The 25,928-nt window shown below is 36.8% G+C and overlaps 3 protein-coding genes across 3 annotated transcripts; 2 read left to right on the forward strand and 1 right to left on the reverse strand.

Annotated features, from left to right (window-relative positions):
* The first annotated feature begins 2,564 nt into the window (after positions 1-2,564).
* LOC120334084 (uncharacterized) lies at positions 2,565-10,673 on the forward strand. Its single transcript, XM_078109501.1, has 6 exons — positions 2,565-2,834; positions 3,226-3,318; positions 8,771-8,935; positions 9,320-9,412; positions 9,907-10,130; positions 10,286-10,673. Exons 1-6 carry the CDS (start codon positions 2,576-2,578, stop codon positions 10,475-10,477), a joined length of 1,026 nt encoding a protein of 341 aa, XP_077965627.1. The 5' UTR covers positions 2,565-2,575; the 3' UTR covers positions 10,478-10,673.
* A 3,940-nt stretch (positions 10,674-14,613) lies between these two features.
* LOC120334085 (uncharacterized) lies at positions 14,614-15,413 on the forward strand. The gene is made up of 2 exons (XM_078120378.1): positions 14,614-14,787; positions 14,966-15,413. Exons 1-2 carry the CDS (start codon positions 14,656-14,658, stop codon positions 15,158-15,160), a joined length of 327 nt encoding a protein of 108 aa, XP_077976504.1. The 5' UTR covers positions 14,614-14,655; the 3' UTR covers positions 15,161-15,413.
* Positions 15,414-17,489: 2,076 nt separating this feature from the next.
* Positions 17,490-23,748, reverse strand: LOC120334434 (adhesion G-protein coupled receptor G5-like). Its single transcript, XM_039401945.2, has 2 exons — positions 23,592-23,748; positions 17,490-20,039 (listed from the first exon to the last, which is right to left on the reverse strand). Exons 1-2 carry the CDS (start codon positions 23,677-23,679, stop codon positions 18,397-18,399), a joined length of 1,731 nt encoding a protein of 576 aa, XP_039257879.2. The 5' UTR covers positions 23,680-23,748; the 3' UTR covers positions 17,490-18,396.
* Positions 23,749-25,928: the final 2,180 nt, after the last annotated feature.

Genomic DNA, 25,928 nt, shown 5'->3' on the forward strand with positions numbered 1-25,928 from the left:
AAGTGCACAGTACCGGTACCGGTAGTCGGTACCAGTACATGTAATCTAAATAAAGTGCAATCTAAAAATCTTTCTTTGGCAAAACTATCCGATCCACTCACCGAAAGCTAATTAAAATTTTACGGTAGCATTCGAAAGTTTTTACATTTCCCTTCATTTATAGTTTCAAATCCTGTCAACCGTTGTTTTAATCTGCCATACCGCATACCCGAAGGTACGATACCAGTACAGAGGTAAGCGGGTGCCTGTTGTCACATTTGGTGCTTTACTACCGCACGGTACCGGGTACCGGTACCGGTGTACACTCAAACTCCGCTGCTATTTGCAAAATACCGTTAACGGTACCGGTACTGCACCGGGAACTCGGGAAGTGAGAGGCGCTATACAGACAGCTACAACCATAAATCTGGCACAAACGAGGTTAGCGCGAATGTCGAACGAAGAAAAGAATGATTGAATGACATAAAAAAAACGACTCTGACCACCACCTACATCGGACAGGATTTCCATAATAATCTCTGGGGTACGAAAAGCCGATAGAACGGCTTAATCTTATGGCAATCCACGGCCTCTCGTCCGGTAACTAGTCTATGTTGGGTATGGGACTTTTAACACAGTAAAAACAATATCATTTCACTTATCATTTAAGTAAGATCAAAATCATTTAAAGTATTTGCTTTCGCTACCGCGATATCGCTATCTAAAGTCATGGGTGAGCAGCGATGTTTCCACGAACATTGCTAACATAGTTATTCGGAACAATAATGTAACGATAATAACTCACTCATAAAACAATTACAATTTAAATCTTCGCTGGACGAATTTTCATATTCAAGCATGGATATAAACGTTGACTTGTTTCGTGTTTTTAGTGTTATGTTCCCAAAATTTAGTCATAAATCACACAATTCAACAGATTATTCTCAAAACAAATTTGGATCAATAGTCGTGATCAAAAAACTTGATCAATAAAACATTATATAACGTAAACTTGCGAAACCCCAAAATATGTAGGCCTACCAAAATATATGAGGTACAACCTATTGCCTTGTAACGCCATATGGAGGCTATCATGTTCTCGCATAAGATCGTTTACTTGTGTTGTGGTAATATTTTATTCATTCGCACCAAGATGGCGCACAACCTGAACTCGAGTTGTGTACCAGGTTAGGGTTCAGGTTATACGACATCTTGGTGCGCATACTTCGGAAGTACTTTTAGAAATTATAGATCCATTTATCAAGCATAGTCTAGGTTTCAATCAGTCGTTTTTTATTTGTCGAAATTTGCAATGTAGTCCGGGGTATAATGCTTTGATTTGGCAGAATTTATTCGAATTTAAAATATCTGACCTCGAGAGACGGTGAAATGCGCAGTCATGTAGAATCCTTTATTAGAGTAGATTTGTGCTTGATCGCAGTGTCGCCATTTTCAGTGACAACATGTAAAATTAAATTGAAATGCTTGCTACCTGTCTAACAAGAATTTTACATGAAGGTAAATAGAACAAACATGAAGTTGGAACAACTTTACTATATCTACAGAGATGTAATTGAATAGAAAGTCTGTTAAACTTATAAGAAAAATGTTTCTTATCGGAATGCAGGCTAATTTTTATGTCCTACATATTTTAACTTCCAAAAGGAAACAGACAGAGTTGCGCGAAAATTCTTGGAATGTCGTGATCGCGGCAAATGAGCTACTTACACCGCAGCTGAAAACTTGCTCTATATTTGGTGCTTCGAAACTTATGTATCAGATTTATGTAAAGCGTGTCATGGTAATGTAGCATTTTATAAAATGAGGAAACCTGTTTTTTAGGGAGTACGATACAAAAGAAAACCCGCTCTTAAGATTTTCAAATGCCATACAGATAACGTACACATTAATAGATATACGTACTGCTGGGAATCATGGCTCTGATTTCAAAGACGCCTAAAACTATATAATACATTTATGAAGTTTTTTTGGGCGGGATTTGTAGTTTCTTATTTGTTGTGTAACTTTATCTTACAACTTATTTATACAATATGCGCTTGTGTTTTTAGTTATTTTCATTTATGCGATGTTTGTGCTATATACAGTGGCAGCGTTCTTGTTTTTTGATTTAGACGTTAGACTGCCACGGTACTGAAGTTACGTGCACCGCAATTAAGAACTAGAATTAAATTTGGCGTTTCAAAATTTTTATATTCACGTAAAGCGTATCTTTTTAATACAGTTTACATAGTGACGAGGGAACCCGTTATCACAGAATTCGGTACTCCCGAAGTATATGAACCAAGATGACGGACACCGTAACGTAGTATGTGTACCAGGTTAGGTTTAGGCCATAATTTCAGGTATAAATACTACGGGAGTCACTTGGCTAGTCCTAAAATAAAGAAAATGGGAATAAAAGTATGTCCTAACCCCAACCTGGTACACATACTACGTTCCGGTGTCCGCCATCTTGTTTCACATACTTCGGGAGTGCCCAGAATTCAATACAGAAGAGAATCCGTTCTTAAACTTCACCACTGCAACCAAGTATTTTAATATATTTTACTTTTTTGAATTTTACAAATAGTTCAAAATGAGTCACCTTGAATTAATTATACTGGTCACGTGTTTCGTACTGGTCAGCTGCTTTGCTAACAACATGGTTTGTCGTCCAGTAGAAGACGCATGCGCCGATGATATGCGACAGCATTTACATGGGCCACCAGGTAAGTTAGGCCCGAGAGGCGAAAAAGGAAATAAAGGTGAAACAGGACTTCCCGGAGTCAAAGGTCACGATGGACTTGTCAATCAATCCAGAATTCAGGAAAATATCAAACAGGAGGTAGAATCAGGTACGCATTACGATTAGGGCCGGGCATTTTTAAATACCGAATGAGTTTAGAATCGAATCGAATATTTTTTTGAATTGAATTTCGAGTACTTGGAAGATATTGTAATCGTATGCAATTTTTTTATTGTACTGGTTCCTACGGAGTCCAGACACATAAATTACTGAAAACAGACTCACTCGGACAGTTCGCTGAGTGTAACACACACAATAATAAACATATTTCATCGTTTTCTCATTCTGGCAATGGTCTGTGGGCATCAATTATGAACAGAATAACTTGAAAATTATTAAAAATGCGTCAATGTTCACTTTGCGTGTTTGCTCAAATTTTTGAAAGTAATAATGATTGATAAATATAAACCATCAAACAATATAATGTTTTTGATATTCAGCTACTCGAGAACTAACACAGAGACTGGAATCAACGGAATCGAAGCTTGGTGATGTTAGTGCTGTTCTAAGGATTCTTTTAGAAGAGAAATCAGGTAAATTATTTTTTTTTTTACGATATATACCAATGCCGTGTGTTCATTACAAATATAACTGTTACAATGCTGCCCCATGCGGTGGGTACAAGTCACACAACTCCGGTTCTAGAGTAGAGCCATGGCCCATCCGACTCTCGAGGCAAGTCTGAGGCCCATAAAATCGTGTCTCAAGCCGAGTCACTGATCTACCGAGTTACAAGTCAATTCCGAGTCCTAGCGGATTTCATTGACATTAGTGAGGTGGATGAATATTGTGATATGAAACTAAAACGTCTATCCAGCGCAGGGGTCGGGAAACTTTTTGGTCAAGAGAACCATAAAAGATATATATTTTCAATTGCATTTTCGTGCGAGCCATATAGCATTAAACCAACCTTGTTATGAAGGGGATGGGAAAGTATTTCATATTTATCCCGGGGAAAAGAAAGTCGGAAAGACGGCTTAATCATAATGCGAACCACGGACTCTCGTCCGGTTACAAGTCCATACCGTAACCGACCAGCCGTTACGTGAAAAATGTATTGGCAACGTTTTCTTCGGCATCCAAACGTCCTATTTTGAGTTATTGCTGCCACAAATCTCGAGCCTGGAGTTTCTCGTGGTTTGACGGATTCTAACTACGAATAATCAATAATTGAGTTGTCTTTACTCATATAGCATGCAAAATGAAATACGAAGGAACTTGCTACCGAGCACTTGTGCACCCAACGTTCGATGTTGAGTATTCAAACGCATTGAGTTTTTGTCGAATGCATGATATGGAACCGGCGGAAATTCCAAGTGAAAGTCATTATCACAAAATCACGGAATGTGTGAGAGCTGAAATTCCGTTAGGAAGTACAGCGATCGATATATTCACAGGAATGACATACAATCATTCGGTAAGGTATACTTTACATTTTATAGTTGTTTAAATAAATATGGAGAAATATTCTGTATGGGATCTTGGCCTAAATTGAAAAATGTGACGTCTTATCATTATATAGTGACATCATAAATTTTTAACTTGGGTCATAGAAATCGTGTATTTATTTGTATAGTTACAGACTTTACTCTATATCAGGGGTGGGAAGTTATTTTCCCGACTAAGCCAGTTACAGATAATAGACTTGGCCGGAGTTCAATATGAGTAACTGTGAATAAAAACAGGGTATTTACAACACCTAGGTTAACGTTTACATAATAATAGGAAAGCACAATGTAACAATTGGGGTCCAACAGAAATTTATATATTCATAGAAACTATAGTCTTAACTTAAGAAAACACAAGTGGGCCGAATGAAACCCTTCGGTGGGCCAGATCCTGCCCGCGGGCTGCAATTTTCCCACTCCTGCACTATACCCCTGAAATGGAGATTACCGTGCAGAAACAAATAACAAACGAAAATACATTACGACTCAATTTTCGGCGTTCTCAATTTCGAGAGTCAAAATATATTATAAACATATAACGAACATTTTGTTACTTACTTGCTTATTCACTCTATAAAGTTTGTCATATATTATTTCACAGACCGGAGATGTTACTTTGTCAGATGGAACAAGTGCCCCGTTCGTTAAATGGCATGAAAACTACCCAAAAAACGACAGTGGAAGAGTAGCAATGGGCATCGTTGTGTTGTCAGACGTTAGTCTTCCGTGGAATGTTGGAATGTACAATGCGTATACAAGAATGCTACAGGGAATTGTCTGCCAAAAGAAAAACTGCTAGAACTTTCGAGCTATCGATATTAAGCATGATTCATTACCACAAAACTGATTAAACTAGAGACTCGTTAATACGCTGAACGAATAATTTTGTGTATATTTAGGAACGAATATAAGCTAAAAGTAATTTTTACCCATTTGTAACTAGGAAAGGGTGGAACACATTCACAAAAATAAACAGTATAAATTTGATTTTTTAACTCTAATTAGCCTAAGTTCAAGTTTGTGTTTATATTTTATTCACTTGAAAATTAATTTTTTTTTTGCACGGCATTTATGTTTTTTGATTCAAGAGTCTTGCTGCACATTAACACAAATATATTTCTGTAACGTTTAGTATAGCGTCGTAACCCAACTGATAGTTATGACAAATTATATTGTTAAATCAGCAGCCAAGAATCAGGGCATGGAGCACGGAATATAGGAATGGTGATACAGCACAAAAATATGTGACAGCGTGACATATTTCATTTATTTAAAAGCGAACGAACGCTATGTAAAAGTTTCAAAATAGATTACACCATGTGGTCTTGGGCGAGTTCAGATCGGGGCTTCTCCAATAGGCACTGCTCCCAATATGGGGCCACGCGCAAAAGCCTCCGCTATAGGTTCCATTCGTGCGTGCAGGGTGTAGCCAGGAAATGTCAAAGGGGTCGGGGGGAATCTGGAATTTGTAATAGTGGGTCGAAAACGTGGATTGTCAAGAATCTTGAGGCTCCAAAAAAAATTTCAAGCTACGAAAATTGCCATATATGGTAGAGAAAAATGCCCTTTTCACATTTCAAAGAGGGGTTCGACTGTGGCTACGCCCCTACATGTGTGTATCATGAATGTTGAGAGTGTTCGGAACGGTGCGCGGATTCGCATTGGAATCTTCTCAAATTTTTTCTTTTTGTTATTGATTTTACGGCATTGTTAGGGGTCCTTTTAAAAATGTTGAGACAAAACGCATGGATTTTTGAAGAAAACTGCTATTCAAATTTATTGTCACACCGATTTTAAACGAATTCAGTGAGAAACGCGTTTTTATAACATTGTGTATTTTGCTACAGGATTCTGCTAGCTAGTTTTGCTTATATGACAGTGGCACTCAGGTACTGGTACAGTATAAGCTTTGCGACGCAAAGAGACTGGAATTGCTTTCACGTACCAGATTAGCTAAAAAAAACTCGTTTCACGGGCACACCACTCAAAACTGCCACTTCTCCGCGGGTCGCATGGATGTTTCAACGAACAGTGCTAACTCATTTTTTCTGAACAATAATTTAACGATGATAAAATGACAATTGGAATGTGAAATTTTCGCTGAACGGATTTTCATGCTCAGACATGGATATGAACGTTGACTGGGTTCGTAGTTTTGTGGTGTTGCGTTTCTAAAGTTTAGTCGTAAATCATACAATACAACAGTTTATTTTTAGAACTAATTTGATACAATGGTCGTAGTTAAATAACTTGAATTAATAAATCAGTAGTTAAGGTAAACCAGGATTTGCGAAAACTCAAAATATATACCCCGGGATAAATATGTAAATCCTAGCCTATACCGAAACGTTTGCAATGGTAGAGTATAGGAATGATATATTTGTGTGCAACTCATTGCCTTGTAGCGCCATCACGAGGCTATGCTGTTCTCGCATGAGATCGTTTACTTATGTTGTGGTAACTTTGATTCACGAATTTAGGTAATGCAGCTATTGCAAGGTAGCCGCTGACAAGTAGACCGAATGGTCATTTTGAGGTTATCCTGTTCATTCTGGGCAAAGGCATGAATGAGTATATATTTTCAATTTTGCTTTCATTTTATTGTGCTCGTTTGCCTGGATGGATGGCTAAAAACAATTTGATTGATTGATTGAGTAAAAGCTCGTGAAAACATCATGCGCATTTTTCATACTAGCCTCGGCTAACATAAATCTTCCTAAAGTATTCGCAATGATATTTGATTATTTTAAATACACTAAAATAAACGACTTTGCTAAATTTCATCAAAACGAATCTTTAGTTGAATCGAAGAGTGAAATATCCTTTTCAAAAGTCACTAATCCATGATAATTCCTGTGTTATTTGGTATCACTGATGTCCAGCATCAGTATGGCATTAGAAAGGATCTCTTTCGGTACTGTTTGCCCATAAAGTTAAAGGGCATCTATATATGCAGAAATCATATAAAATAAACAACCCTCCTTCCAACATTTTATATGATTTTGTTTCAATTGACGACTGTCGCGATCGTCGTGGACTGAACCTAAATTATATTCCAGGCCTTCGTTAAAGACGTTCGTTAAATCATAAATCGAGGACTTGTATTAGTATTGTATCAGTCTTAGAAGTTATGGATTCATTTATCAAGCATAGTCTAGGGTGCAATCACTCGTTTTTCATTTGTCTAAATTTGCAATGTAGTCCTGGGTTATAATGCTTTGAATTGGCAGAATTTATTCGAATTCAAAGTATCTGACCTCGAGCGACGAGGAAATGCGCAGTCATGTAGAATCCTTTATCAGAGTAGATTTGTGCTTGATCGCAGTGTCGCCATTCCCAGTGACAACATGTAAAATTAAGTTGAAATGCTTGCTACCTGTCTAACAAGCATTTTACATGAAGGTAAATAGAATAAACATGAAGTTGAAACAACTTTACCATATCTACACAGATGCAATTGAATAGAAAGCCTGTCAAACTTATAAGAAAAATGTTTCTTATCGGAATGCAGGATAATTTTTATGTCCTACATATTTTAACTTTCTAATGGAAACAGACAGTGTTGCGCGAAAATTCTTGGAATATCGTGATCGCGGCAAATGAGCTACTTACACCGCAGATGAAAACTTGCTCTATATTTGGTGCTTCGAAACTTATGTATCAGATTTATGTAAAGCGTGTCATGGTAATGTAGCATTTTATAAAATGAGGAAACCTGTTTTTTTTTAGGGAGTACGACACAAAAGAAAACCCGCTCTTGAGATTTGGAAATCCCATACAGATAACGTACACATTAATAGATAGACGTACTGCTGGGAATCATAGCTCTGATTTCAAAGACCCCTAAAACTATATATTATAATACATTTATGAAGTTTTTTTGGGCGGGATTTGTAGTTTCTTATTTGTTGTGTAACTTTATCGTACAACTTATTTATACAATACGCTTGTGTTTCTAGTTATTTTTATTTATGCGCTGTTAGTGCTATATACAGTGGCAGCGTTCTTGTTTTTTGATTCAGACGTTAGACTGCCACGGTACTGGGGTTACGTGCACCGCAATTAAAAACTAGAATTAAATTTGGCGTTTCAAAATTTATATTCACGTAAAGCGTATCTTTTTAATACAGTTTACATAGTGACGAGGGAACCCGTTATCACAGAATTCGGTACTCCCGAAGTATATGAACCAAGATGACGGACACTGGAACGTGGTATGTATACCAGGTTTGGGTTAGGCCATAATTTCAGGTACAAATACCACGAGAGTCACTTGGTTCGTTCCCTAACTCGTAATAGAACTAAAATAAGAAAAATTGGAATAAAATTATGCCCTAACCTGGTCTGGTTCACATGCTTCGGGAGTGCCCAGAATTCAATACAAAAGAGAAGTCATTCTTAAACTTCCCCACTGCAACCAAGTATTTTTATATATTCTACAAATAGTTCAAAATGAGTCACCTTGAATTAATTATACTGGTCACGTGTTTTGGACTGGTAAGCTGCTCTGCTAACAACATGGTTTGTCGTCCAGTAGAAGACGCATGCGCCGATGATAGGCGACAGCATTTACATGGGCCACCCGGTAAGTTAGGGCCGAAAGGAAGTAAAGGTGAAACAGGACTTCCTGGAGTCAAAGGTCACGAAGGATTTGTCAATCATACCAGAACTCATGAAACGATCAAACAGGAGGTAGAATCAGGTACGCATCACGACTGGGGCTGGGCATTTTTGAATACCGGATGATTTTAAAATCGAATCGAAAATATTTACAAATCGAATCTCGAGTACTTGGGCGATATTGTAATTGGCTCGGGTTCCAAATAGCGACTGTCACAACGGCAACATTACTTCTATTATTAATCCAGGCTTACGCGCACACGCACTCTTTCACCGCCCCCTTTTTTTTCATTGTAATGGTTCCTCCAGAGTTCAGACACATATATTACTGGAAGCATAGAAACGATCACTTGGACAGTTCGCTGAGTGTTACACACACAATAATAAAGATGTTTAATCGTTTTCTCACCACGGCAATAATTGATAAATATAAACCATCGAACAATGTAATGTTTTTGATCTTTAGCAACTCGAGAACTAACACAGAGACTGGAATCAACGGAATCGAAGCTTGATGATGTTAGGGCTATTCTCGGGATTCTTTTAGAAGATAAATCAGGTAAATAATTTGTTTTTACTATTTATACCGCTGCCAAGTGTTTATTAGAAGTATAATTGTTACAATGCTGCCCCATGTGCTACAAGTCCCCATAAGTAGTTTCCGGTTCTGGAGTAGAGCCATGGCCCATCAAATTCTCGAGGCAAGTCTGAGTTTCATAAAATTCGTGTCCCAAGCCGATTCACTGATCTACCGAGTTACGAGTCGATTTCATGGACATTAGTGGAGTAGATAAATATGCGTGATATGAAACGTCTATCTATCACATTGGTTCTCAAACGGTGGGGCGTGCCCCAAGTGGGACGTAGACAATTTTTGAGGGGCGTGAAGCTAATTAAAAAAATTCGTAAGATTTACAATGCATTGACACGTCTTCGTCCCATTTTGAGTTATTGCTGCAAGCTGCAAAAAATCTCGAGTCAGGTCTTTCTGGTGGTTTACCGAGTTGAAACTACGAATAATAATCAATAATTGAATTGTTTTTACTCATATAGAATGCAAAGTGAAATACGAAGGAACTTGCTACCGAGCACTTGTGCACCCAAAGTACGATGTTAAGTATTCAAACGCATTGAGTTTTTGTCGAATGCATGGAATGGAACCGGCGGAAATTCCAAGTGAAAGTCATTATTACAAAATCATGGAATGTGTGAGAGCTGAAATCCCTTCAGAAGCTTCATATGCCGATATATTCACAGGAATGACATACAATCATTCGGTAATGTATCCTTTACGTTTTATATTGTTTAAATAAATATGGGGAAATATTTTATAATAGATTGCAAAAATGTAAAATGGATAATTCTCCTACTCCATGGTCCTCTTTGTTACCGGCTCATTCCCACTAAAGTTTTGTCTTATATTATTTCACAGGCCAGAGATGTTACTTTGTCAGATGGAACAAGTGCCCCGTTCGTAAAATTGTATAGAAACCCAAGCAGTAGCACTGCAAAAGTAGGAATGGCCATCGTTGTACGGTCAGATGTTAGTCATCAGGGGCATGGAATGTACAATGTGTATTCAACCACGCTACAAGGAATTGTCTGTCAAAAGAAAAACTGCTAGAACTTTTGAGCTATCGATATTAAGAATGATTCATTACCACAAAACTGATTAAACTATGGAGTAGAGACTCGTTAATACATCGCTGAGCGGATAACTTTGTATATTAAAGAACGAATATAAGCTAAAAATAATTTTTACCCTTTTGTAACAGGGAAAGGGTGGAACACATTCACAAAAATAAACAGTATAAATTTGATTTTTTTAACTCTAATTAGCCTAAGTTCAAGTTTGTGTTTATATTTTATTCACTTGAAAATTAAATTTTTTTTGCACAAATTAGTTTTTTGATTCAAGAGTCTTGCTGCACATTAACACAAATATATTTCTGTAACGTTTAGTCTAGCGTCATGACCCCAACTGATAGTTACGACAAATTATATTGTTAAATCAGCAGCCAAGAATCAGGGCATGGAGCACGGAATATAGGAATGATGATACAGCACAAAAATATGTGACAGTGTGACATATTTCATTTATTTGAAAGCGAACGAACGCTATGTAAAAGTTTCAAAATAGATTACACCATGTGGTCTTGGGCGAGTTCAGATCGGGGCTCCTCCAATAGTCACTCCTCCCACTATGGGGCCACGCGCAAAAGCCTCCGCTATAGGTTCCATTCGTGCGTGCAGGGTGTAGCCAGGAAATGTCAAAGGGGTCGGGGGGAATCTGGAATTTGTAATAGTGGGTCGAAAACGTGGATTGTCAAGAATCTTGAGGCTCCAAAAAGAATTTCAAGCTACGAAAATTGCCATATATGGTAGAGAAAAATGCCCTTTTCACATTTCAAAGAGGGGTTCGACTGTGGCTACGCCCCTACATGTGTGTATCATGAATGTTGAGAGTGTTCGGAACGGTGCGCGGATTCGCATTGGAATCTTCTCAAATTTTTTCTTTTTGTTATTGATTTTACGGCATTGTTAGGGGTCCTTTTAGAAATGTTGAGACAAAACGCATGAATTTTTGAAGAAAACTGCTATTCAAATTTATTGTCACACCGACTTTAAACGAATTCAGTGAGAAACGCGTTTTTATAACATTGTGTATTTTGCTACAGGATTCTGCTAGCTAGTTTTGCTTATATGACAGTGGCACTCAGGTACTGGTACAGTAACGCTTTGCGACGCAAAGAGACTGGAATTGCTCTCACGTACCAGATTAGCTAAACTAAAAACTCGTTTCGCGGGCACACCACTCAAAACTGCCACTTCTCCGCGGGCCGCATGGATGTTTCAACGAACATTGCTAACTCATTTTTTCTGAACAATAATTTAACGATAATAAAATGACAATTGGAATGTGAAATCTTCGCTGAACGGATTTCCAGGCTCAGACATGGATATGAACGTTGACTGGGTTCGTAGTTTTGTGGTGTTGCGTTTCTAAAGTTTAGTCGTAAATCATACAATTCAACAGTTTATTTTCAGAACTAATTTGACTCTATAGCCGTAATCAAAAAACTTGAATTAATAAATCAGTAGTTAAAGTAAACTAGGAATTGCGAAAACCCAAAATATATAACCCAGGATAAATATGTAAATCCTATCCTATACCGAAACGTTTTAAAATGGTGAAGTATAGGAATGATATATTTGTGTGCAACTTATTGCCTTGCAGCGCCATCACGAGGCTATGCTGTTCTCGCATGAGATCGTTTACTTGTGTTGTGTTTAGAGCTGGGAATTTTTTGAGGAAAACACTTTGACCATTAACCGGGTAAAATTAACCGGTTAACCGCCGCGTGACGTTTGACGTAATAATTATAATTTCAGCTTGTTAATCCACAATGGTTATAAAGCAATTTCGCGTGTTCTTATCCCGTATCGCTCAAAATTATTCACGAATCGAGATAGTTTCATGATTCCTCTGCTGCAAAAGATAGGCAGCGCGGTTCGGGCATGTGGAAATATTTTAGAAAACCCGATTCCGTTGTTAAACGTCATTTATGTGACAAATTTTGAGTGTTCTATGTGCAAATTCTACTTCGAGATATATATCATGAAGAAAAACGGCATCGACTGCACACTTGTTGTATGACATTGAATATCCGATTTTGCAATGAAATCGTGAACAATATATTTCGAAAGCGACCGAAAACTGATTCTCAATTCATCATTGTAAATTTTCATTATTAGCAACCTTGGTGCTTCCAATATTTTTCACATTTATTGATTCCTCAGTTAGTAATATTTTTTTAAATTAAACGCCACAAGAGATAAATTTGCGATGACGTAATCATATTTGACGAAATTGTACGTATAAAGATGATCTGTACCTGAGATGTCAGTTAACGGTTAAAATAAATCATAACCGTTAACCATATGAAATCGGTTAACTGGTTAACCATTCCCAGCCCTAGTTGTGGTAACTTTGATTCACGAATTTAAATAATGCAGCTATTGCAAGGTAGCCGCTGACAAGTAGATCGAATTGGCATTACTTATCGATTTTAATCGGTAAGTATGTTGATAGGTATTTGTTTGTCTATCTGTCTGTTAGATACACGCGATATTTAACGGAAGCGACATTGAATCTGCTCCAGATTTTGCATGTGCATTCATCATATCTCGGACCAGAAGCCTATTGATTTTGGATGAATTATGTCGTATAATAATTAGCGAGTTATTAATTAATTAGTGATGAAGAGATCTGGATTTTTACGAAGCGAGAAATTTTTGAGACGCGCTGAATGTGTGTGTGCGTGTCCGATGCGCAAGTTTTTACGTTAGTGAGTCAGAGCGAAGGTAACTTTGACGTCGTCGCGATGCGCAAGTTTCCTTCTAGAAATTTTCCACGCTATTGAGTCAGAGCGAAGGATACACGCCGCAATGTTTAAGCAATGTCCATATCCCTCTATCAGGTTCGGGGTTGCAGAATTTCTTACCAAAATATCGCTAGGCTGTGTTTGAATAGCCGTCGCAACCCGGGTTAGCGCCGTTGTATTTGATTCAAAATATAGCATTGGTAAACAAGAGAGCTATGCTCAAATATATGGACACGTAGCGCCACCTAATGGCAATAATTTTGATGACGTCATAGCAAAAAAAAAAGTAATAGCCTTCTGGAGAAAAATTTTATCTTTAACCATTGAAAATTTCAAAGCAATTGGTCCAGTATTCGAAGAGAAAAGCGACTTTTTAAAAACGTGTCAAAGAACAAGAATAAGAACAACAACAACAACATATTATTGAAACGATCGTTATGTCCACTACGTGTCCAATAATAAAAAGTAGAAAAACGGAAAAATGTTAATCATATATGCCTAGTTTAGTGCTGTGTTTTACTTGAATGTCAAGCCAAAATACAGTAGTTATAAGCGACCCTGACATAGTCGAACCTAAGAATGCTCTTATGACATCACAGTACCCAGCAATAAATATAATAATAACAAGAGAGCTACGCACAAATATATGGACACGTTAGACCAGAGCGAATCAGTCCTTACCGGTACCTTTGACGCTACCGGTACCCTCAAAAAAGTTCTGAATTTCCAGTAGCAAGAATTTTGCAGAATCAAAACGTACAGCCAGTCATGACACTGACTAAAATCCGTGTTCCCATGGATAAAAAATAATACAGCAAAATTTTAGACGAAATATCAAATTTCATAGAATTCACGCAAAATTTTGAAATAAATAAAAGTAATAGCCTTCTGGAGAAAAATTTTATCTTCAACCACTGAAAATTTCAAAGCAATTGGTCCAGTATTCGAAGAGAAAAGCGACTTTTTAAAAACGTGTCAAAGAACAAGAACAAGAACAACAACAACAACAACATAATATTGAAACGATCGTTATGGCCACTAAACGTGTCCAATAAGCTATTGGCTGGAAACTAATCGAAACAATCCAGTTCGGATTTGCAGAATTCTTCATAAAAGTATTTCCTCGATTAGTATTTCGACGACGACATGGGTAGTTGGCTATTGTTTCCTATATTTTTGATATTGGCTGAAAACTAATCAAAACAATCCAGTTCGGGTTTGCAGAATTTTTCGAATCGAAACCGCAGTTTCTGTTTTGGGGGACCCCCTAACTTTCGATCGATAAGTCTTCGGTCTCTGACCTATATTCTCGTTTCGAGGTTATCTTGTTCATTCTGGGCAAAGGCATGAATATTTATATATTTTTAATCACCCAAAGTACGATGTTAAGTATTCAAACACATTGAGTTTTTGTCGAATGCATGGAATGGAACCGGCGGAAATTCCAAGTGAAAATCATTATTACAAAATCATGGAATGTGTGAGAGCTGAAATCCCTTCAGAGGCTTCATATGCCGATATATTCACAGGGATGACATATAATCATTCGGTAATGGATCCTTTACGTTTTATATTGTTTAAATAAATATGAAGGAATATTTTGTATGTAATTGGAGTCATTAATCAAAAATGTATAATTAATCGAAAAGTGGTTAATTCCTCCACTCCATGGTCCTCCTTCCTACCGGCTCATTCACTCTAAAGTTTTGTCCTATATTATTTCACAGACCAGAGATGTTACTTTGTCAGATGGAACAAGTGCTCCGTTCGTTAAATGGTATGAAAACTACCCAAAAAACGACAGTGGAAGAGTAGGAATGGGCATCGTTGTACGGTCAGACGTTAGTCATCAGAGGCATGGAATGTACAATAGGCATCTAAGCACGCTACAAGAAATTGTCTGCCAAAAGAAAAACTGCTAAAACTTTCGAGCTATCGATATTAAGCATAACTATTACCACAAAACTGATTAAACTAGAATAAAGACTCGTTAATACTCTGAACGAATAATTTTGTATATATTTAAGAACGAATATAAGCTAAAAGTAATTTTTACCCATTTGTAACGTAGAAAAAGTGGAACATATTCACAAAGATAAACAGTGTAAGTTTGTTTTTTCAACTCTGATTAGCCTAAATTCAAGTTTGTGTTCATATCTTATTCACTTTTAAATAGGCTTACCATATATCTGGAATAAAAAACCAGGACAGTGCGGATCGAACTAACTTTGGTTCGATTCTGAGGCTAAGTAATATCTGAATCTTCTATCATAACTTTGAGTAGATACCAGGCATTAAATTAGCTATAAATTAATTCGTACGCGCAGTCGCCAAACATTATTTATAAAAGCAGTCAATTATTTGAACATTTCAATAATCGACATAAGAGAGACACCTGCGGTTGCCACACTGCAATAGTTGTACACATAATGACAAATTGCAAAATGATTTCTGCTCTGCTCTGCTCAAAATTATACATTTTGACTACAAGACTTTCTACTCAATCGGGCAAAGTATCCACGGAATGATGTTGAATTCAGTTTTAAGGTAAATGAGCCGCAAATCCTATGTCAGGCTCTTTTTATTTTTGAGTTTGAAAAAAACATTGTTGCCCCGTGTCTTTCTACGCATCCATTTGGAATTTTGGTAATTTATCGACAGGTCAGTTAACGTTGTGTGAAATTATCGCAATTAACATAATTATAATACCTATGACACAACAAAACAGCAGTTCTCTCTCCCTCTGTTAACTAGTGAATTAGAGATAAATTGGATGCTTCCGTTGAGAAAATAAATTTGTAATAATATTATATGAAAATTTTTTTATCGACTGCCACGCTAGATAACCGGGACATTTAAGTCTACCGTGCGCGACAGCTTGTCAAAACCGGGACTGTCCCGGCTAAACCGGGACGTATGGTAAGCCTTACTTATAAATTACCTCTAAATTAAATTTTTTTTGCCTAAATTATTGTTTTGATTCAAGAGTCTTGCTGCAAATTGACACAAATATATTTCTGTAACGTTTAATCTCGCATAACCCCAACTGATAGTTACGACAAATTATATTGTTAATTTATCAGCCAAGAATCAGGGACACGGAGCCTGGCATGTAGGTATGGTAATACAGCACAAAAATATTTTGAGAGCGTGACCATATTTCATTTATGAACGAACGCTATGTAAAATTTTCAAGGACGTAGCCATGAATTGGGCTCTGGAATTTGCAAATGCCAAGTTAGAACATAACAGCTAGAGGGTCGAAAACGTGGGTTTTTAAAAGTCTTGATCAGGGTGGTCCAAACCCAGGCCCGCGGCCACATGTGACCCGCCGCTTCATTATCTGTGGCCCGCGCCGCATTCGGAGAGTAATCAAAATATCGTATTTTAAGTTCTTCTCATAAAATAAGTCAGAAAAATCGCTTGACATATTGTTGTTATATCACTATTGCAACTGAATTGACTAATATGATGGCTAGCTGAAGCAACTAGCAAAGTTGAATCAATCAATCATCATTTATGTGATTGGCAGTCTAAATTGTTACCTGGATTTCTATCGTTTTGGTCGGGAATATATGCTACAATATAGGCATGATAAAAACTAAAAAATCGAATGCGGATTCCATTAGCCTAGGTTGGCAATGCCAGATAACTATGTGTTTACACAATAGAAGTGCTTGTTTTGTATTGCACTGTTTACCTCTTCTTGGTACTATTGTGGCCCGCGACCAATGCCAAAATGATTTTGTAGCCCGCGGAGCCCACAACCTTGGAACACCCTGGTTTTGGTGGTCTAAAAAGGATTTCAAGCTACGTTAATTGCTATATATGATACAGAAAATTTCAAAAGGGGGTGCGAGATCAACCCTGGCTAGGCCTCATCCTGTGTGTATCATAAGTGTTGAAAGTTTTTGGGAAGTGTTTTTGGAATCGTTTCACATGAGAACCCCCAGCTGAAAGTTTTTAAAATAACCCAATACAAAACTATTGCCAGTTACCCAGTGATCATGAAATGCTGTTTAAATACTCAAAAATTCTAAACGCATGCGAAATCACGCACGTCGGCATTGTTATCGATTCAGCCTTTTCAAGTATTTTGGACATTTTGAACGGCTCGATTCCAAATTCATACCAAATCTCCCCCCCCCCCTATTTTTTGGTCCTGAGATGTGGAGTAGGAAGTCATAGTTCGATATATTTTTATCTGAGTCAGAATTGTATATTTAAACTCGTCGGAGTTGATATCGCAAGAAGTTTAATGGTGATATGTAATCAAAATGTAAATGTTTTACAGAAACTAAAGAAAACATGAGTTGACGAAACGTTCTTACAGAGTACAGTGTTCTTTGTACGTTCTTACCCCAGCACACGCCAGTTTTTATCAACAAAATATGACATCAGCAGTTCGGAATCGATATTCCCGAAATATATTTGTTCTCAATCCCGAGTCGGGCGGGAGTTGATTGCAAATTATGTCCTTACAGCACAACCCTGGTCCGGTCTAGTCTTTAAGAATAATAAATTTCACAGTGATAAATTTTTAAGCAGTGCAATAAGGAATAAACGACACAATTCTACACTTCAAAATGAAGTTTAACGTTATTTGACAGCTGCACCGTTTTCAGTTGAGCTTGCTGGATAGTTGATGCAGAGCACAATCATGAAAATCAGAGGCCCAGTATCTTCTTTGAAACAAAAGCTAAAAATAAAACATAGGTAGAAAGACATATACATGAAATAAGTTGAAAATTCCTGATCTTTGGTATTCATTTGGGCGTACATACATTATAGATGCAAGAGAAGATTTTAGCGTAACTATTTGCCATCAGTGGATGAGAATATCAATATATTGAAATCCTTGAAGTCCGTATTGACACAAAATGAGATCTATGGAATCAATATGAACTATTGTATGGCATTCTGGCCAAATTCACATTTTTTTTTTAATTTTTAGGACTGACTGTGGTTTTTTAAAATTATAAATATAAGAAAAAAGCTATACGATTTGCAACATAATAGGTAATCATTGAGAACTTTTTTAATTCACTCAATCGAGTAAAAGCCTTTAGCAGCATCGAAACTGAGTCCACTTCATGATATATATTCACAAAAAGCAAATTTCAAAGGAATGATAGGAACTCAATTTGTTAATAAAATGTCACGGTGCAATAGAGGGATTAGAATTTGTCGACTTCTTAGTTAAAATATTTCGCTTCGCTATTTCAGTCTCAATTTTACGTCTGAAAACTCGCCGAAAATCTTGATTTTGAACGCAATAAAGATAAAATAATAAAGGACCTTGTAAAAATATAAAAATAGAATGAACGAAAGATGGGGCTAGAGATTCTTTTTTCTCTATTCCATCAGCAATGTTGTATAACAGTGAAAAAAGCCAAGGAATTCCCAAAACAGCTGTCAGAATTACCACAGCACGAAATGTAACCATTGTCTGTCTGTTAGTGGCAAGAGGCTTGCTCTGTCCCCCGATCGGGGGACTGGAAGGCAGATTCTTCCTATCTGCGGATCCTATCTTCCAAACTACTATTCCTACCCAGACTAATATGACAGTGTTAATAAATAGGGATAATGTAACTGGAATACCCAAAGCAAAGGATGCAAACTCTGATGTCGTCCAACAAAAATCATACTTCTTGTATTTCAAAAGTTCAGATTCAATAATGTTCGAATTATTGTGGGCGGTTTTTAGTCTTTCCTGTATCACCCGATACGGTTCAGTAGCTTTGATGAATCTGTCCTTTGAAAGTTCAAGCGCGGCGACTGCAGTCATCAGGACCAAAGGTACTCCCCAGGTAAGGCTTGCTGCTATACATAAATGCTTTTTAGGAAAGTTTAATGATGATCGGCATACTTTACGGTATATCATTACACCTTCCATAAGTACCCACAATACAGACGTCATCAGAAAGTACAAGTGCATCGCTGCTGCTGCCTCGCAGAACGTTCTATCGAGCGGATCAAGAAGCGCGACCCCTACTCCCGCTGTGAGAAATGTATGTCGCAAAAGTAATGACGTAGTAAGATTCATTTGTATCTCGAAACGCTTGTTACCGTCTTTCAGTGCTTTTCTAAATCGCAGTAGAAGGAGAAACGTAGCAATGAAAAAACACGTCGCTATGAGAGTGGTTCCAAAGTTCAGTGGAACTAAAGCTCTTGAATGCGGCAACGCTTCCATGGTAGTTTTGGCGGCAATTTCTGGCATTGTGACGTCGTTAAATTTACATTCACATGTAACAATGCTTAAATTGTGGTTTACTACTTCACAATCATTCGAAGTCCATTTTTCCTGCCACTGGACACAGCTAAGCTCAGTCGAATTGCGGACGCCAATATATCTATCGTTCGCAAATTTTGATATTTTACGGTCGTCCAACATGTTTATGGTGATTTTTATAGTTATCCCATTTTTAATGAAAACTCTTGTTAGTTTTCCTATTTTTCTCGAAGTATATGACGAGTAAAATGACGTCACAATGTCGTCGCTGATGTACTCAACTGTGCGTAAGTCTGGGTTCTCTTCAAAGTAATCAAAACTTCCCTTGGTTGAAAACAATATATGAGTAACGCTGAAATTTTCAAGTTTAGTGATATTAATCCTCCATTTATAGTCCAAAGTATTGTCCGCCATTTGTTTTTCATTTCGAATGTTCAATTCACCTGTGCCGTTTAGCAAAGGCCATTGTGTCAGAACGAAATAATTATATCCGCTCCATTCTTTTTTCGGTTTCAGTTCAATACTGTAGTTGCCACATTGTAATAATGTCGTCTTCAGTCGTTGACATTCTAAATAAAAATAAATTTAAAGCACATTAATTGAATTTTAGATACGCACAAAGAAGTGGAGCTAGAGTCCGCGGTTCGGCAACTTTTAGCATTGACAGAGCCATTTAGCATTCATTCAATCAAACTGAAACCTATTCGGAGCCGCCACATCCGCTCCAATGTCAGTGGCTTTTAAAACTTATGGACAATCACTCATGATGCGATAATCTATAATATTGTGTTATAAGTGAGAAGTATTTGACTTTATGCCTTCTTTTTCATCGAATCCCTACTGCTTCAAACAAAAAACTGCTGTAACCACTTTGATTCACTGGAGCCAGAGTTCCGAGAACAGAGAGCCGCATGCGGCTCCCGAGCCGCAGGTTGCCGATCCCTGAGATTTACCAGCTGCGGTTTTGTCGCAGGAAAACCGTGAATTTGGTTTCTAAATCGACAAAGCGATGCGTGAAACCACATACAATCGAGATTTTGTTTTAAATTGTTAAAAAACAAAGATGTTTTTGGTCACGGATTGGATCTATATATATAAATTGTTTTCTTTAATTCTTTTTGTTGTTGAGGGGTGATTGTTGCAGTTGGGGAAATCGATCACAAACTTTCAGTATTGATGATGAAATAGGTTACTGGGGAGCTGTAGATATACTTTATAATTTACGGACATACCTACTTATAGCATTATCTGCAATTCTTTTAACGTTTGGGGATTTTGATGACATCACGCTGGCCATATTAATAATTTGACATGCGTCGTTTACGAATAGAAGATTTATGACAGTTTTCTCCTGCTCCAAGTAATGATCTATGATTCAGGCAATTAGTAAGTTCTGCAAAACATACTCTTCAAATAGCAATGATTTTGCGAATTAAGATTCCAAATTCAACAGTTTGCTATTTGATTAATCTATATGCATTGTCTTGCAAAAAAGATTACCACCACGCGAGCGGATGCATTTTTAATGCTGAGATTATACTTTCTCATGCTAAGTATGCATTTTTCTTGGACAATGAATATTTTAAAACGCTTAGTTTTTAACTTTACGAGCCGACATTTGTTACATCAGCCGCGTGTCAATGGAACAATGAATGTTAAAAGAGTTCGTTCGGGTGCGAGTGGCATTGGCTCATATGATATTGGTCCAGCTTTTCATTCCGATACCTTCCATTTACCCGAAGCTTGCTATCTGCGAATTTTTTTAGAAATCCGTTTTGAGCAAAACGTGAATTATTTTGCAACTGAATTCTGGATTGTCGTCCAATCTTCACGCTAATTCATATAGTTCAGTGGTTTTTTATGCTGTTTTGTGTTGTGGCACATCAGTAAAATCTACATTTTGTGAAATTGACACGTGGCAACAATTTTGGTAAAATTATGTACCTCATGTTGTATCGCGTTATGCTGTACGTCCTGAATGGTGCAAGTATTTAGTGGGATAAATGCTCAATACCGCGGATATACGATATAAATTTAATTTGTAAAAAAGTTCGCGGCACACTTTATCCTATTTTATGGCACACAGTTTGGATATGTCCGCTCTAGTTCTAAAATTTTCGTTCTGAAATGATATTTTAAATATAATACGACAGTTCATCACTCGGTTCTTGGGGAAAGAAACAATCTTTCCGTGGCTTCAAGAAGTACATAGATACGTGGTTTAGCAGATTTGGGTCCCTTGGGAGGTAATTACTGACGAGAGAATTGCTCGACTCCTTGCAGCGGAGTTTAACTAACCTGCTTTTTACGTAGCTTGAGCCACTGTACTAAAAACAATAAATTAATCATAGATTCACGTATCCGACTTGGGTTAACAACAAGACTGGAGGCCATGGCTCGCGGACTGATTTTTCTTATCGGTTTAGGTGTACGTGTTTCCCCGAGAATAGAAACAAGGTCTCATTTCTTTCGAAAAATAACTCTAGGGCTTATTTTGGGGAGATTTCTTTTATTTTCATTTATCAAAAACAAAATAACAATAAATAGAATTACAAGGTTTTTGAAATATAAAAAACATGAAAACCGATATCCATTCTCTCCTAATAATCATTTTAAACGTGCAAAAGAGATTTTTTTTGCTATCGACTAGGTTGAAAAAATTTCGCGGTCTAATTTGAAGGGGAGGGCTCATTTTGAAATCATATTTAAAATTCAACGATAGCGGTAATAATAGAATCCTTTCGTTAATTCGGTTTAATTTGCATTCGCTATGTACTTATACATCAAATTTAATGAGGAATGACATATAGGTACATTAGAAAACACGAACTTCGTAATTACATCATCGTTATTAGCTGCAAGGAGCAATCGATTATATGCCGTGATTCGCCAAAACTTTTTATAAGCGATCGATAACGTGCCCTATATTGCTATAATCACATTCAAAAAAGCGTATGAAATTTAACAATATCAAAAAATATTTTGTCATCGCGCATCATAGAATGAATTACTTGGTTACTAATTTTTTTTTATTTTCTGTTGCCATGGATAAGCCGGGGCATTTACTGAGACTGAAAGAAAATTGAAATAGGGCGCTGTCTTATTTTCGGGAAACACGGTATAACGAATTAACGACCAAAAACAGAAGTCGCTTAAGTAGTGTGGATATATATGTGCATAAAGATACCATTGACCAACATGGAGCCACGATTTAAAAGTTTGCAAGAGAAATATCTCAGCAGAAGGGTCATTGAATTTATCGCATTTCAACTTCTGTAATAACTTTCCATTATTATTATTGTTGGAGTGTCCAACACCGAAATATTTGACTTCATAACTTCATGGGTGTTTTCAAATAATTGTTATAAAAAGGTTGAAGAGCAATGCTCTACATTCGGAATTGACCAAAAATTCGGATTTAACCTCAGGTACATGCTCTTGGCTTGGTCTTACGACTTTAAGAAGTCTATAATTAGGGAATTTGAAACGACACCTTTTGGCCTTTGTTCCTTCGCCACAGCCCAGACTATTTGGTATTTAACTATCTGGTTCATTTGGTGAAAAGATTATTGATAGCAAGCTAGGAAATGTCTGAATTACAGTAAATCGTGCAAGAATAGAGTAAAATGCTGCCGGAAAAGGCGTATGAATTTATGTCTTACCGCAAATGCCGCAGAATTACATTTTTAGAAAATGTTGAAATTTTTTTTCGGGGGGGGGGGGGAGGCATGGTCTCTTTCAGCCCCCCCCCCCCCTCCTATCGCCGATGCATTATTCAAAGAGAACTTAACTTTTGTGCAAAGCATCATAATTTACAGAAAGTTTGGGATACAATCATACACAAACAGAAAGAAGTTCAAGCGTTTAATAAATTTTCTTTCTTTTCGTGGAGGTAAATAAAAATTTATTGGGTTCTGTTTTTGAGTTACCTTCTATTCCATAATATGCTCCCAGCCCAACAAAAAGTCGCTATTAAAATGGCTGGTCGAATTAAAATTTGTTTTTTTGTATCAGATTCACTGGCTGTGATTATATTTATACCTTATTTGAATATATCAGCGCATGGCTACTGAGCTAAACACGGACGAGATTACAGACGTATATGAAAAAACAACACTTACCGATGCCTTCTTTTAAAAATAACTGTGCTGATGCCGTATGGAGAGCAGTTGCAGCAAGCATAAGGACAATTATCGTGATGCAAGTCATGTCTAATTCCACAAAAAATGATTTTAATTCACTACATTTTACAATCTAAAAAGAGTTCGGTAAAAAATGCATAATAGTTAAAGGTAGTATCAAATTCTAAGGCATTAGTTATCAACCTTCTTTATACATTTCGCCCCTTTTCCCTGTTTTGGAACTCTTCATTTCTCGCTTGGGTCACCATTCATTAAAGACTCGATTCATCAAACTGAAATGACTTACTCTAGTGAAAGATAATTCGGATTAACATTGATGCGACTTTACAGTTTACTCGTAGTTTGGGTATTTTTACCTGACACTCATACCCAGCAGGCAACAAACACAAACCATAGCATGAGATAATGAAGTGTATTTAAAAATAAACGTCGTTTTGCTCCGTTTACAGAATTTATAAAGTTGGAAAGATTGATTTACTATGACTGCAAGTGATTATATATTCTTCAAAATTTACTGTATGAAATATAAATACTTACTATTCAATTCAAGAGCCCTGCTGCACACTAACACAAATGTATTTCTGTAACGTTTCGTCTGACCATTGTTCCGTCTGATCATTATTGTAAACTGCTTGTCTGAGGAAGTCTTGACTCTGGTCGGACGAAACGTTACAGAAATACATTTGTGTTAGTGTGCAGCAGGACTCTTGAACTGCAAAGTATGGTCGTTATGTTTATTCATGCTACAGCCCCCTTGCATCACACGCATACGGATCCACTAGCGCAAAGGCATTGAGGAAGGATTGTGAGTCTCGCGTAACGTCTATATACCGATATAGTCAAGTATTAATATTTCGAATTTAAAGGAATTTTCGACTCACAATTTAAACACGTATTACGTCTCTGTTCCTTTTCTCACGAGCACAAACTTAAAATTGAATAGCCGATTCATTCTTCTTGACATTTATTGCCTATTATGACAAGTTTTCTAATTAAAATATCCTAAAATCTTGGAAAAGTTACAACTTCGAATTTACTGAAATATTCGACCCAATTGAAACACGTATTGTATTACGCCTCTGTTCCTTTTCTCACTCGCATAACTTAAAGGGCGCTTCAAAAGTGTGTGTACCAATATGAAGGTAACTAAGTTTGCTTGCCTATTTTACATCAAATTGTGTAAAGGGGCTGAAACCTATGAGGAGGGGGTATGTTCACTTGGCTAACAGAGACAGTTTCCGAACTAGTAATAGAACTAAAATGAGGAAAATCGGAATAAAATTATAACCTGACCCTAACCTGGTACACATACTACGGAAGTACCCTTAAAAGTGCAGCGCCGATACATTTTACTGAACGTTCATTGCCTCTTATGATAAGTTTCCTAACAAAAATATCCAAAATTCTTTCCAAATTCAAAAAGTTACCATGTTAAAATCACAACTTCGAATTTATTAAAATTTTCGACTTTTAATTTAAACACATATTACCTCTATGTCCTTTTCTGACGAGCTCAAACTTAAAAGTGCATATTACTAAACATTCATTACTTATTATGACAAGTTTTCTAATAGAAATATCCTAAATTATTGAAAAAGTTACAACTTCAAATTTACTGAAATATTCAATTTAAACACGTATTACGGATATGTTCCTGCTCTCACGAGCATAACTCAAAATTGAACAAACGATACAACTCCCTTGACATTCATCGACAAATTTACTAATGGAAATATCCCAGATTTTTTTTCGAAATTCAGAAATCTACTATATCAAATATCACTGCTTAAAATTTGCTGAAATAGTCGACTGAATATAAACAAGCAATGCTTTTCTGTATCTTTCCTCATAGGAACAACTATAAATCCGCATAGTTATTATATTTCGCTGCCATTAGCGGAGCCTTCACTAATTCTAATATTGTTTAAATAAAATGGCTTTAAAATGAGCATTCTAATGTCGCATTTAATAGACATCGCATTCTTTCTAATCTGATATGAACATGAGCGTGACGATGCTTTATAAGCAATAAGTAGATACTTACTGCGAATAAAAACAAGTAAAGTTAACTATCATTTGAAGGCTGAGCTAAACTAACTACCGGCATCTGTATCCTCACATAAAAGCCGACCCTGCAAATCGTAGCACGGCGTACTCACAACAAATGGTTGAACAAATGGCGTTGTTCTTTACGAAAACGTATAATGCAAGAATGCTAAAGCGAGAATAAATATGATTAATTTATGTAAATTTAATTTTACTATTTAGGTTACCATTTTTTTTATTCATTGCCAATTCAATATTGACATTCGCCAT

Source organism: Styela clava, chromosome 15, assembly GCF_964204865.1.
Source record: "Styela clava chromosome 15, kaStyClav1.hap1.2, whole genome shotgun sequence".
NCBI classification, from domain to species: domain Eukaryota; kingdom Metazoa; phylum Chordata; class Ascidiacea; order Stolidobranchia; family Styelidae; genus Styela; species Styela clava.